This window comes from Gymnodraco acuticeps, unplaced genomic scaffold, assembly GCF_902827175.1.
Source record: "Gymnodraco acuticeps unplaced genomic scaffold, fGymAcu1.1, whole genome shotgun sequence".
Classification (NCBI taxonomy): Eukaryota; Metazoa; Chordata; class Actinopteri; order Perciformes; family Bathydraconidae; genus Gymnodraco; species Gymnodraco acuticeps.
This window is the reverse complement of record NW_022990029.1, coordinates 69,098-84,231: the sequence shown is the minus strand read 5'-3', so window position 1 is coordinate 84,231 and position 15,134 is coordinate 69,098. Positions and strand designations below refer to the sequence as shown.

The window sequence follows — 15,134 nt, the reverse complement described above, 5'->3', positions numbered from 1 at the left end:
CCTCCTCCTCCTCCTGCTCTCTGCTGCACTGTTGGAGCGATGGGAGTGATAGACTGATGATGTGCTTCACCACACAGCTCAACACTGAAGTCTAGAACGATTGAAATAAGATATGCAACCAGGGAAAACATTATTAAACAGACACACATTCAAACACACATACTTTATAGAAAACAACAGAATAAAAATGAAATCCCCCAGAAATGTGATAATGAAGGAAACTAGGATGATAAATGAGAGCCACTTCGAGTGAGGGAAAAAAATAAAATCAGTGATACTAATTATACATTTTTTAAATGATAGGCTTCAGACCAACAATACCACCATGCTAGTCAAAATGTGCATACACGTTTAAGCATATGTAAGGCTAAACCCCACTTAATACCCAATTTATTTTCAAGGACCATGCAATAATCGTGAAAAAAAGGAAATCCACACTTGGCAGAAACAGCCACTGGCTTATAGCATTTAAATAAAAACATTAAAGTTGGGTTTTATATGGAACACGTGTGAACAAATCTGACACCTTTTTCTCTTGTGTCCCTCCCATACATCCCAGTTGTAGATATTATATATTTTATTTAGAGTAGGTTCTACATTTAATAAAGTGTCCAAAATGTGAGACAGTGCGTGAACACACAACAGGTCCTCTGTTTGCTCTGCTTGCAGTGGACCACTGTGACATGCTGAACAGCTGTCCTGAGGATGAGCCCATGACGCCAGGGGACGAAGGTCTGGACGCTGCAACGGACGAGTCTCTGCTGGAGACCAAACCCATCCAGTCCCCGCTGCAGGTCTTTGCAGGCATGGGGGGGCTGGCCCTCATCGCAGAGAGGCTGCCCATGCTCTACCCTGATGTCATTCAGCAGGTACCCTCACACAGAAATATGCTAAACAATAAAAGAACCAAGACAGTCAAGGAGGGCTTAATCTTGAACCAGTAGAGTGCGGCAGTAATGACGTATTTTGGTAGGCCGTCCCTAGGGTAGCATCGCACGTGGTCCTTTGAGACATTTTGAATTTCCTGTCGATATTTGGAATATTGTAGGAAAGAAGCTCTCAGGTAAATGCACATTTATGACACATAAACAACCACTTTTATGATTGTTGATGTGAAAAAGCAATCGACCAAAGGAAAAGCTTTAAGGCCATAAAGAAACTACAGTACGGTCACATGAATGCACGTCACCACCGCTAAGCTAAAGGAGGCTAATGTTAGTGTGATCATGTTTAGTGGTCTTATTTATTCACTAATATTGGCAACTGCCGTTTTTAAGAAACATAGAAGATTCAGACATTCATGAGTGGGGTAGTTTCTGACCTTTTTTGATGTCGAGAACATAACATTTCAAATATTTTAAGCTTGATTTAAATACAGATCTTTCTTTAGAGATCCAACCAAAAGAACGTTTAAAAATGAATAGACTTCAGGGCTCAATCCTGCACCACTCTATTGAAGCATGTTAAGAATAAGCGCTTGAATTGAATGGTCATTTCATGAGATGAGTTTCATATTTCGTATTCACAGTATGTAGAGGGGACAGCCTCGTCTCCCTCAGCTTGAATTGGCTACATCATGACACTGCAAAGTACTCGCCCTCCTCATCCTGCTGTCAGCATTGTCTCCCGTAGCTCTCACCTTTGCTAACGTTCCACTCTGTCCCCAGGTGAGTGCCCCCGTGGTGCCCTCCGCTACGCAGGAGAAGCCCAAGGACAGCGACCAATTTGAGTGGGTGACCATCGAGCAGTCGGGCGAGCTGGTGTACGAGGCCCCCGAGTCCATCGCCGCCGAGCCCCCGCCAATCAACAAGCAGCAGACTCAGTCATCGTCCTCATCCTCAGCCTCAGTGCAGACCATGTCTCCCATCCCGGCCCACTCTCTGGCAGCGTTCGGCCTCTTCCTGCGCCTGCCAGGGTACGCAGAGGTGCTGCTGAAGGAGAGAAAGCATGCCCAGTGCCTGCTCCGCCTGGTGCTGGGGGTCACAGACGACGGAGAGGGCAGTAAGTCTGACCAATCAGCTACCAGTACCATCAGAGTGCCTCACAAACAAATGGAGGTTTTCACGTCTGATTTGATTCTTACTTCTCTAGTCAGTTTAATATTCATCTCAAGATTCAAATGTTTTATTGTGATATACAAAATCTTAAGTCCCAGACTCCTCCAACAATGCAACATAATATATATAAGACATACAAAATAATAATAATAATAATACAAATATTGCAAGAAATAACAAAATAGAAATAAAGTAGTGCAAGAAAAAGTTGCAAAACTAATGCGCAAGTAATGCAGAAGAAGTGAAATATATATATACCTGTAAAATACAATAAGCTTAATTTAGCAGATAATGCTTTAAGTGAATGCAGGAGTCTATTTACATGTAAACATCATAAGATAAATAAGAACAGAATGTACAAAGATGTTGATGGGTTATTGATGTCAGAGTATTTTTCCATCTTGTTGGGTGAGACATCAGGCCGCAGCTAGACAGACACAAACAGAATATCAATAGTGTCATTATTCAGTGGTCATTACAAATACCAAAACTATTTCATAGCAGCATCACATTGTCTTCAGATGACCAGTAAATCAATGTTCTGCTTTGGCTTCCTCTCAGGTCACATCCTCCAGTCTCCGTCCGCCAACGTGCTGCCCACGCTGCCGTTCCACGTGCTGCGGGCGCTGTTCAGCACCACCCCTCTGACAACTGATGACGGAGTCCTGCTGCGCCGCATGGCTCTGGAGATCGGAGCAATCCACCTCATCCTGGCCTGTCTGTCAGCCCTCAGCCACCACGCCCCCCGCAACCCCAACGCCAACAGCAGCGTGTCCGAGGTACGGCCCGCTGTTCAAAATAATACGTCATATTTATATAGCGCTTTTCCTAGTGCTCAAAGACCCTTATGGGGGGGGCTGCAGCAAACTCCCTGTCGCCCCAGGTCCGGAGCTCAGTCCTGATGGGCTGCAGGGGGGGGCGCTGCCAAGGTTGTTGATGGCTTTGGATGTAATGAGTGATATCGTGAAGTCAATCTGGTGTTTGAAGGGTAGCCAGTGGGGGTCGTGGAGGATAGGGGTGATGTGGACGCAGTGTCGGGTGAAAGTGTGGAAGCAGACAGCAGAGTTATTCACACACAAGCCCACATACACAGACTTTAATAGGGCCAGCCATGTTCTGGAAGCTGTGTAAAGAGGGTAGCAGCATGCCCAGTGTTTGTTGTTGTTTTGGTGACACCCCTCTGTGTGACAAGCCAGAGACCTGTCACTGTGGCCGTCCCTCAGCCCCCCGGTCCAAGAGTTTCAATAAGAGCACAAAATAAGAACATCAACTCCGAAACAAAACATATGTTTTTCATCCATGTTGGCTCCTATATACTATATATTATTCATATCAAGCTAGAAAAACATAAGCATGCTGTGATAGCTTGTCGGGAAGAAATGTTAATCTCCTTATTTAGGTTCCTTGACGTATTACCTTTAGATATCTGAATGAAAATGTTTTCTAAGCTATTCCTTTAAAGACATTCCTACATTTTTCTAATGTGAGGCTGTATAGGGAAACAAACATGAAGTTGTTTGCTTGATGTACAAATGTTTTATTTTCATGATTCCACAGTGGTGTATTTGAATGTATCTGGATACACCTTTTCAGACATGTATGTCAGAAAAGGTGAGAGCCTTTTGGATTAAATGAGCCCAATTTGAGTTATGTGTGATAGTTCCTATAGTAGACATTTCTTTGTATTCCTTGAGAGCATTTTTTAAACTTGACATTGCTGTATAATTAGTCTCATGAAACTTTACAACCAAAAATGACAGACAGAGGTCAATCAAAGCGTGTATGTCTCACCCAGATGTATTGACAAAAAGAGTGTCTGGACAGTGTCTTCTATGTGGCTAATACTGTCGACTTTTGATATACCCCTGAAACTAATGAGTGTTATTCAGGGCCAGAGAATATAAACCATTTCTATTTTCCACTCCAACAATACACTGGCAAGCATTGTCCTTAAAAACAAGGGGAATGTAATACATTCTCAGAATGAGTGTTCTTAAATCCCCAACCCAGAGCCATCCGTCTAACTCTAAACATTATTGTGTGTGTTTCGCAGCCACAGATGTCCAGTTGTCACGGTGGTGGCACCAGTGAGGAGCAGCAGCTGTACTGGGCTAAAGGCACTGGTTTTGGTACTGGATCCACAGCCTCAGGCTGGGACGTGGAGCAGGCTCTCACCAAACAGCGGCTGGAAGAGGAACACGTCACCTGTCTGCTGCAGGTGAGTCCACTCAATGTCAGATCATTTCAAAGCCAGTTTTGAAAATAATTTGGATGGAGCCTAAACTTCTTTCAGAATTCCAACATTGTCCCAGCAATGGGGAAATGTACATTAGTACAACAGCAGAAGTATAGTGCTGATAAAGTGAAGAGAATAGACTTGCATATAAAAATAACTTAGTATGCACATGTTATCAATATTAAAAAAAACTAATACCAGATACATGTAAAGTGTGAACTTAAATGTGTCAATTAAGACAAAGTGGACAGGGTTTTTTGGTAATTGGTCAACAGTGTGTCTACATTGTTTTTCTCACCAGGTGTTAGCAAGCTACATCAACCCAGCCGGCTCCAGCAGCTGCCAGAGTGCGGAGGCGTGCTCCGCAGAGAGCCGAGCCTCCAACAGCTCTGCGCTGCCCGCCGTGCTGCAGGAGCTGCTCTGCCAGTCCTGCCTCATCCCCGCCATGTCCTCCTACCTGCGCAACGACTCAGGTAGGCTCCATGATTTTACTAATGAAGGCCAAGACACCCAAAGCAAGAGGGAGTATTTTGACACCATGTAGTAATAACTGTCTTTGGCTGTGATTAACACTGATGAGTGTGGCTAAGAGAAAGAGCAACACACACAGACAGAGAGATTTAGAGGGAGTTTGTGTGCGATTGTGAGTTATAATTAAGATTGAATTAACTTGCCAATATGCCACCAACACCCACAAATCATCTTTGTTAAGCGCATTCGGTTTAGGAAGCATGTGTGTGAAATGAGCACAATCTGTGTGTGGTTTAATTATCTAGGATTTTAAATGCTACACCTCCTGAAAACCAACACCTGATAAAGGTGAAGGGGGTCTAACTTTTCTGGGGTAAACCCTGAAATTATGACGGTGGTAGCCCTTCAGTGCTTGGTAAGGCAAGGCAAGTTTATTTATATAGCACTTTTCAACACAAGGCAATTCAAAGTGCTTTACAAAAAACGAAAGACATTAAGAAAATGGCATTAAAAAGAAAAGATAATAAAATAAACATTAAAAGAAAAAATACATGGATAAAAGTTACAGTGCAGTCTAAGATATGAATAGTTCAATTAAAAGCAGCGACAAAAAGAAAAGTCTTCTTGCTGGATTTAAAAGTAGTCAGAGTTGCAGCAGACCTGCAGGTTTCTGGGAGTTTGTTCCAGATATTTGGAGCATAATAACTGAACGCTGCTTTACCATGTTTAGTTCTGACTCTGGGGACAGAAAGCTGACCAGTCCCTGAAGACCTGAGAGATCTGGATGGTTCATAATTTAGCAGGAGGTTAGAAATGTATTTTGGACCTAAACCATTCAGTGCTTTATAAACCAGCAGCAGTATTTTGAAATCTATTCTTTGACACACAGGAAGCCAGTGTAAAGACTTCAGAACAGGAGTGATGTGATCCACTTTCTTAGTGTTAGTGAGGACTCGAGCAGCAGCGTTCTGAATCAGCTGCAGCTTCCTAATAGATTTTTTAGTGAGACCTGTGAAGACACCATTGCAGTAGTCGAGTCTACTGAAGATAAAAGCATGGACAAGTTTTTCCAAATCCTGCTGTGACATTAGTCTTTTAATCCTAGATATATTCTTTAGGTGATAGTAGGCTGATTTAGTAGCTGTTTTAATGTGACTGTTGAAACTCAGGTCAGAGTCCATGACTACACCTAGATTTCTGGCTTTATCTGTTGTTTTGAACATTGCACACTGAAGCTCAGTGCTAACTTTTATACGTTCTGACTTGGCTCCAAAAACCATTACCTCAGTTTTATCTTTGTTTAATTGGAGAAAGTTCTGACACATCCAGTCATTGATTTGTTCAATGCACTTACTCAGTGTTTGAATTGGAGCATAGTCTCCTGGTGAAATTGTTACGTAAATTTGTGTGTCATCTGCATAGCTATGGTAACTTATTTTGTTGTTCTTCATTATCTGAGCCAGTGGTAGCATGTAGATGTTAAAGAGAAGAGGCCCCAAGATGGAGCCTTGAGGAACCCCACATGTCATATTTGTCAACTCAGATGTGTATTTACCTATAGAAACAAAGTTGTTTCTGTCCTTTAAGTAGGATTCAAACCAATTTAGAACTGTTTTCGAAAGTCCCACTTAGTTTTCTAGTCGGTCGAGTAATATGCTGTGGTCAACAGTGTCAAACGCAGCGCAGAGATCTAATAATACTAACACTGAAGTTCTGCCGCTGTCTGTGTTTAAGTGGATGTCATTAAAGACCTTTACAAGAGCAGTCTCAGTGCTGTGGTTTGGACGAAAGCCTGACTGGAACACATCGAAACAGTTATTTAAATGCAAGAAATTACTCAACTGTTGAAAAACAACTTTTTCAATGATTTTACCTAGAAATGGGAGGTTTGATATGGGCCTGTAATTGTTCATTACTGAAGCATCTAGATTATTCTTTTTTAAGAGCGGTTTAATGACTGCAGTTTTCAGGGCCTGTGGAAAAATACCTGATTGAAGAGATTTGTTTACTATATGAAGTAGATCTGAGGCCATGCAAGGAAAAACATCTTTGAAAAATCCTGTTGGAATAATATCAAGGCAGCAAGAGGAGGATTTCAGAAGTTGAATAATGTCCTCTAGGTTTTTATCATTAATCTGATGGAATTGTGTCATGGTGTTTGAATTGACGTTAAGTGGAGATAGGGACAACACATTTGCTATTCCTGATGCAGAGGCACTGACTGCTTGTCTGATTTTCTGTATTTTGTCAGTGAAAAAGGAGGCAAGATCATTGCACGCCCTGGTGGATAGAAATTCAGAGGCTACTGACACTGGGGGGTTAGTTAGTCTGTCGACGGTAGCTGTTGTTTTTGTTTTTGGTAATGATGTCGGAGAAGAACGATTGTCGTGCGTTTTTCAATTCCAAATTATAAAGGCCAAGTCTCTCTTTATAGATTTCAAAGTGAACCTGGAGATTTGTTTTTCGCCACCTACTTTTTCGACACTCTTTTTTCTGCTCTCACGCTCATGGCCTATCTCCATGGAGATATTTTCTTGCCAGACACTTCCTTTACCTTAGTTGGAGCAATGGCATCTATAACATTTTTAATTTTTGAATTAAAATGATCTACTAGCTCATTTACTGAGATGTTAGCAGGGGCAAGTGTGGAAGAGAAATTCTGATTAAACATTTCCCTAGTGTTTTCAGTTAAATATCGCTTTGTGGTTACCTCTTTTTGAACATTTTTGTGAACAGAAATAGAACTCTCAAAGAAAACACAGGAATGATCAGAGAGTGCAACATCAGTCACCACAACCTTAGAGATATTCAGACCCTTTGAGATAATTAAGTCCAGAGTGTGCCCCTTATTGTGCGTGGGCTCCGTCACATGCTGAGTCAGTCCATAGCTATCAAGAACACAAAACAGTTCTTTAGCCCCTCTGTCCTGGGGGTTGTCAACATGGATGTTAAAATCACCAACAATGACTAGACGGTCAAAGTCAATACACACTATAGACAGCAGTTCAGTAAAGTCATCAAAAAAGCTTGCACAGTATTTGGGTGGTCTATAGATATTTAGGAACAGAGCTCGAGAGGAGCATTTCAGCTGAAGGGCCACATATTCAAAAGAATCAAAGATCCCATAAGATGTCTTCCTGGATTGAATGGAATCATTGAACAAAATAGCAACTCTGATTCGATAAGAACAGCTGCACTGTTATTTTGTTCAATCCAAGTTTCCGTTAAAACATAAAATCAAGATTGTGCTCAGTGATAAAATCATTGATTAAAAATGTTTTTTTGGTAGCACAACATCCTAACAAATCACCACTAACAGCAGCTATATGATGGACTAGCATCGCTACTTTGCTTTCTATGATCCATTCGGTCTGAAAAATACAGCTCATGATTAGCAAACACGGCCAAGCTTCGCCTTCATTTTATGTTTCTGAAAACGTTCAACAAGTGCTCAGTGCAACCAGAAAAAAAGGTAAAGCCATGCGACTACACACCACCTCGCTCTTCCTTTTAAAGGGGGATCAGAAAAAAACTTGATATGGACATTCAGCCTAAGATGGCTGTAAAGTGAATAAGTTAGTCCTGTTAAGTAACAGGACAGCAGCATGCCCACTCTTTTGTGCAACATTTCATGGGGTCCTATTTTTATATTTGTTCAGATGAGTTCTTATTCTTGGGTTGTTCAGTCAAATATTTTGACCCACTGATTTCTGGTCATGATGTGAAGGGCTGCCAGATACCGGCCTTTAAGGCTGAGAGAGTGGACAGATTTTCTGGTCTTCTCTTTTAGTGATTACTGCAGGCTAGAGTTCCTGCACTGCACTCTAGTTCTGGATGACTGTAGAGGTAGGTATGTATGTTCCTGTGTGTTTGTGGAAGAGATGGAGGATTTTTGCAACATGAAACAGCAGATGGAGCTACAGCATCTTAGACTGAAACTGAGGCTGCCTTGGTTTTAAATCACACTGAAGTAAGTCCCAGTACCATACATGTAATGAGTCCAGGCTTATAGGACACACTGTCCTATCAAAACTTTTATATTTAAACTCAAGAATAAAAGGCATGTCTTTCCACTGTGATTAGGTTTTGTTATGTCATAGTTTGTTGTAATTTAATGTGAGCAAATTGGATTGTAATGTTTCTAGCAAGAAGCAGGAGCATGGCTGTAGATTGTGTGCTGCAGCTTAGACCCCATGCTCAGGTCATCTCTTATACTCCCAGTCAGTTAAACCTCTGGTTGAAAAATGAGCTTCCAGCAGAGCTCTCAGTACTCAGTGGGCTTCAGCAGTGTGGAGGTCAGGTCAGCCCATTGCTTATACCCTGCCTGGCCTCTGCAGGGAGCGGCTGGTTATTAGTGCTGCGCTGACCTTCTGAGTCCGGCTGCAGTGGGGCTTTACACTGCTCTCCTCACTTGTGGGCCATGTGGCAAAAATAAATCTATGCTTTTATAACAATTGTATTTGCATTTCCGGCAGTTCATGTACAAATATAAGTCAAATAACCCACAATTGACTATTCTGCTTTTTCTGAAGCATTCAACCTTAGTAGAAATAATAAAATAAGTTATTGAAAGCTTTTCAAAAAAGTACACTGAACTTAAGTCGAGACAAATTACTTTTGCCAATGTCAATAATGTACTTCTTTTTTTTTGACAACATGTTCTTATTTTAAGATTAGGTGAAATCAACCTTAATGTTTTGCCTAACATTACTTCCAGCTATTAAGAAGAACAGTTGTGTAAACTGCACCATACAACAGCAACCAATTCATGCCCCAGTTTATAATAAAATCACTGTTTTTCAGTAATGCAACAATAGTTATTTGCCTTCTTTCCAGATAAATAAAGTTAGAGGATTTTTGTAACTGTTAGGGTTATTTTTGGTGTTATAATATTGGATTGCATTATTCTGTGAAGTGCAAGTAGCATCCACTTTTCTATGTCAGTCTTTGAGCAAACTATTGATTGCAGTTCCCATTAGGATGTTGGTGTAAAAGTGAGTCAATGCAAACGTTTGCGGTACAGTCTGCGCATTGTAAGGACAAAAGCTTCCATCAAAATGTTATGGCCAAAGAAAGTCAAAGCCTCATTTAATGTGTGCCCCAGATTTCATGATCACTTTGGAATTAAATCAAAGTAATCATTTCTTCATTTTAATGGCGTGTTTTTTGTGTGAAAGAAGACATGGAGACATGCCATGCTGGTTGTTAGGGAAATGGCTGTGCTGTAATGTGGATCGTGCCCATTTGCCAGTTTACAGTAGGGTCTGATGAGTGCAGTAACAAAATAACTGTAACAAAATGAAAACGTTATGAAGTGATTCGTAAATAGGAATACAGGTTTGACTTAATGTTTTCATAAATATATTTTTCTCCCAGGGAAATTGGCATGGGACTTATTTTTACCCTCTCAAAGAACCGGAATCGAGAACCGAAAAGAACCGGAATCGAAAAGCATTACCGGTATCGTTAAAATCCAAACTTTCTTTTTGTGAGAGAGCGAGAGAGAGAGGGGGGGCTTCCTCTGGTATGCTCTCTCTCGGTAAGCGCTGTCCCTCAGAGCTGGGTTAATAGCTCTCGGTAAGGTTCTCTCAGACTTGGTAAATATCTCTCAAATGTCTTGGTTGAATGCCGAGTGAATTACTTTGTGAAATGAGTGGAATGATTTGATGGGTGATGTGTTTGAGTATTAGGCCCGCCACCTGTGAGGAATCTTCCTCCGAATTCATGCGGATAGGAATAGGTTTTAGAATGTTATTCCCGCCATCTGTTTCGGAAAAAAGGTATGGAATTGATGTGAATTGATTGGGTGAAAATGAAAGTTTGAATGTGCTTTTTATTAACACCAGTCTTTTAAGAGGAAATGCCTCTAAATTCTATCGGGAGATTTAAAAATCACAACTGAATTGGGCAGTTGAAATTACAATTTTGGTAATAAATGTAAAACTGTGAATTAAAGTTTCATATTAGAACATGATCACAGCATGATAGGTTTAGTATGATTATAATGTTGTAAAGAGAGAAGGTAAAAACCCTGTATTAGTTTGGATCTATTTTTCTTCAAATAAACTGATCCCACCTTTTGGACTGGGATAACTTAAAAGACATCTGTGCTCTCCTCTCCTGCTTCAAAGGTAAGACTGCACCCTGCCACACTCACACTTAGGTAGGGCCACACCTCATTTACTGATATCAAAATCCTTCGGGATCGCTTAAACAGATTTAAGAGAGTTGTCTGAATTGAAACATCAGTTAATTGAACCTGGTTCTTCAGGAGCTTATAGAGGTGAGATCTTGCTGACGTTGGTGGATCTGATCCAACCAGTAAACTTACATAGACTCAATAACTTCGGTTAGGTCAATTAGTAGGTCTGAGTAATTTCCCGGAATAAATTATCAGCCCTCACCGACTCTTACAACATGCCACAGCATTAAGTCCAATTGTACTCCACAGAGGACATCCTGGGCTTTTCAGACATGTGACACATGTGGGGGTGTGGCTTTTAAAAAGATAATTTCATTGTATTTCAAAATGGCGTCCATCAACACAAGCACTATTTATAGAAATAGTAAGTTTGTAATTTTGTAATTACCAGTGTTGTGAGTTCAATATTTTTAATTCATTATAGTAAGGGAACATCTTAGGAGTTAGTGTAGTGAGTTTTCAGAGCAGTGTAATACTTATTTGACCTAAAACTAAATGGATTTGCTATCTTTTTATTTCCCCCATTTTACACAACACAAATGGAGGTAGCTCACTAACCAAGGCAGAGAGGGAGACTCAGACATAGACCTGTCAGATGATGAGGATCCACAGGCAGTGATTGAGGAAGAGGTTGATAACTCAGAGGAGGAGGCATTGACTGAGGAAGAGCAGGAGACAGTTACAGAAAAAAGGCCCGTCATTCACTCTGGGCCAAAACTAACACGTAGGTTTCTGTAGGGTTCATGGCAGACGGATGCAGTGGGAACACATACATCAAGTGCCTCAAATGTCAGATGTATCTCTGCATTTCAAAAGAGGATGGAGTACTACAAATGAGGGCTCAGTATTTGTTGCATTGAGTTGTTGTCTAAATGTACTTGTATGTTAATGTTGTTTGTATACTATGCTTCACATGACTAACACCCGATGTACTCTACAAAGGATACACAATAAAACAAAAAATCAAATATATTGTTTTAGTTTGTGTTAGTCATTATTACCAGACTTGTGTGATCTAAAAAAAAAAGGAAATTTGAAACCTTTTTCTTTCGGGGTCTCAGGAGGATATGGTGTTTGTAGCCCTTGTTTGATTATGTATTGCTACCTGCTCTGTTGAAGCATAGCCTTAATGATTAAACACCTTTAATAGCTATGAATAGCCACTCCATATGTCATAACCAGGGGTGCACATCACTTTTTTAGTGAGTTACTCAGATGAGTACCAGGAGACAGCGTTTTTGGTACTCACCCCACACAAAGCGTGGTCCTCCTCAGTGTCTCCTTCACTGTCCTCTATTTACACTTCTTGCATGCTAGAGGATGATGAAGAAGCACCTCCCTGTCTCTTTTTAAGCCTCCGATTTGCTTTCTCCAAAACTTGTTGCCAAAACTGTGAAATCCTTGCATTTCCTGAGGCCAAGTGGAAGGATCAAATACTAAGAAATGATCACATGACTTGAAGTCATATCTGATTTCAGATGTGGGAAGTTACTAAGTACACTTCTTCAAGTACTGTACTTAAGTACAATTTTGAGATATTTGTATTTGACTTTGATGCTACTTTGTACTTCTACTCCACTACAGTTCAGAGGTAAATGGTGTACTTTTACTCCACTACATGTATTTAATACCTTTAGTTACTTCACAGATGTGGATGAATGATGTGAAATCTAATCAAGTGTTGAATCAGACTTTAGTTCCACCTGGAGTAAATCCACCAGCTACCCTGCAGTATACAAAGTCATTCAAACTAGCTGCACCTTCACCAGCTTTGAGAACACTTTCATGATCAATCATTATAAAACATATCATATATATTATTCTGAGATGGACCACTCTGCACAACGACTACTTTTATTGTCGCTACTTATATTTTGATAATTATTTTCTAATTTTACTTGAGTAACATTTTGAATGCAGGACTTTTACTGTAACAGAGTATTCCTACACAAGATATGAGTACTTCTTCCACCTCTGTCTGATTTCAAACTCTTCCATAACACCCTGAGTAAGTTTGCAACTGTGTGTTTAACTCCACTTTGTTGTAAATAGATATGAAAAGGAAAAAAATGGTGCCTCATGAACTGCTGTCTAACAAGCTAGTTCACATGGCATATTGATGCCATTAAAAACGTTTAATAAATTAAAGTTTAAACAAGGCACGGTTTGCTAGAATAGCAACCATAATAAGGAACGGTGCAAATAAAAAGTATGCCCGGCTCAGCTAGAGGCTGAGGGGGTTGGTTAATCAGCGCTAACATGTTGGCAAGGACAAATATCACCTCGTTTCTTTTTCCCAAGCCCTGTTGTTGCCATTTTCGTTTCTGTTAAATAAGGTTCGTTAGATCCGAGTCTTCCTGACAGTTCAACTGGTGCGCAGCCGCAGCACTGGAAATGGAACTGCTGGGAACAAAACTGACTATCAGAGATGTAACGTTATCTTTGATAATATTTCGTCTCCTTCTTTTTCGTCAACGAAAGTAAAGAGAGATTTTGGCAAAGTTTTTATTTAGTAAACTACATTTTTGTTTCGTCAGTTATTGTTTACTGACGTCGTTGCCGTCTCGTCTTAGTCATGGAAAAAAAGGTTGTTGACGAACATATTTCGTCATGGTTTTAGTCAACGAAATGAACACTAGTGCTTGCTTAACTTGAACTATTAAGCTGTAGTTCCAGGACAGTCTAAACACAAAGTACATATTTGGAAGGAGATTCAAACCTGTGACGACAGTATACTAATAAAGAGAGACTATCTAACCCTCACTTTATTCCGCTTATACAATATTAGTTTGGATGTTTTTTTCATCTCCCTAACCTCAAAACCTTTTTGGATATGTTGTTATGCTGTCAAAGGATAGTTCTCTGCAGGGCGGCGTGTGGCGCAGTGGACTAGTGCGTTAGTGTTGGGATCAGGGGGTCAAACCCCACTGCAGTTCGAACCCCACTGCAGTCAGCATGTCGTTGTGTCCCTGAGACACTTCACCCCAAATTGCTCCTGTGGGGATTGCCCACAGTACTGAGTATGTAAGTCGCTTTGGATAAAAGCGTCTAACAAGTAACATGTAATGTAATGTAGTAGTGACTGATAAGACCCAAAAGAAAACGTTCAGTATGAGCTGCTGATTACAACACAGATTGACTGATGTTATGACAGCACGTCTTAACATTCTCGAGTCGAGCTTCCAGTATAGGCTTTTTAGGTGGTGTAATAATCTCTACACCTCTAAAGCAGCACACAGAGCTGGTAACATCCTGGAACAGAGTTTATACAGATACTCTGTTACCACTGAAAACAACAAAACATGACAATTAACAGTGGGCCTTACCACTGCCGTAGGTGGGGGGGATCAAACCCTTGTTTTCTTGGTTGTATTTAATTAACGGCAACCTCAAAATACCCATTCCTCCCCCAGAGAAATAAATCCCCTCCAAACGGAGCCTCATTTCTTTACTACCCCCAACTCTTTATTTTCCTCTTACTCGAACCCACTAGCACGTAGGCTTTCATTTTCAAGCTGCTTTATCCCCCCCCGCCCCACAGCTCCTCAGCCCCAACAGCGCTCCACATTAATCATTGGTGTCTTGGCAAAGCCTTTTGGGATGCATTACAGTTTCTCACAGTCTCCTGGCACTCCATCATATGAACTAAGCCATTAGTGAGAGGTAATACCTTTACATTTCAGCACAATACTAATGTATCTCAATTGAAGAATTTATTCCTTGCACATTGTTGTTGACACTAATTGGCTTCCCGATCTGATATGCGATGTTTATATGTCTGTGTTGTATTCAGACTAAACATCTCTACTGTTCTAAACCTCGATTTTCCTTTATGCTCATCCAAGACAAATAAGAATGTAAAGTTATCTAAGCTGCAGCAGGTTACACCGGTTAGGTAGTCTCTATTCTGGTCCATCATTCATGTTAAGTGGGCGCCCGCATGATGTTGGAGGGTAATCTGAACATGACTGGGCTGTTGGAGGGTGTTTGGTAATGATTCTTCACTCCATATACCGTAGAGACCATGTGGAACAGAAGGCAATTGACACAGGCGAGTGTGTTTGTGTTTACAGAGCTTCCCCACCATTGAATAAGTGTGTGTGAACGGTGGGGTTTATTAGCACAGGCTTCACATTGTTTGTTACATTTTTATTTTTTATATTTTCTC

The 15,134-nt window shown here is 40.7% G+C and overlaps 1 protein-coding gene across 15 annotated transcripts in view; it reads left to right on the top strand.

Moving 5' to 3' along the window:
• birc6 (baculoviral IAP repeat containing 6) overlaps nt 1-15,134 on the top strand; it is a 118,537-nt gene that overhangs the window by 46,900 nt on the left and 56,503 nt on the right. For 13 of the 15 annotated variants that reach the window (XM_034215005.1, XM_034215008.1, XM_034215006.1 and 10 more), the window contains exons 60-64: nt 646-869; nt 1,668-2,001; nt 2,619-2,836; nt 4,111-4,275; nt 4,595-4,766. In XM_034215005.1, coding sequence (XP_034070896.1) covers nt 646-869; nt 1,668-2,001; nt 2,619-2,836; nt 4,111-4,275; nt 4,595-4,766 — 1,113 coding nt within the window. The remainder of the gene's footprint in view (nt 1-645; nt 870-1,667; nt 2,002-2,618; nt 2,837-4,110; nt 4,276-4,594; nt 4,767-15,134) is intronic. The other 2 variants (XM_034215014.1, XM_034215010.1) reach the window with 1 other exon arrangement.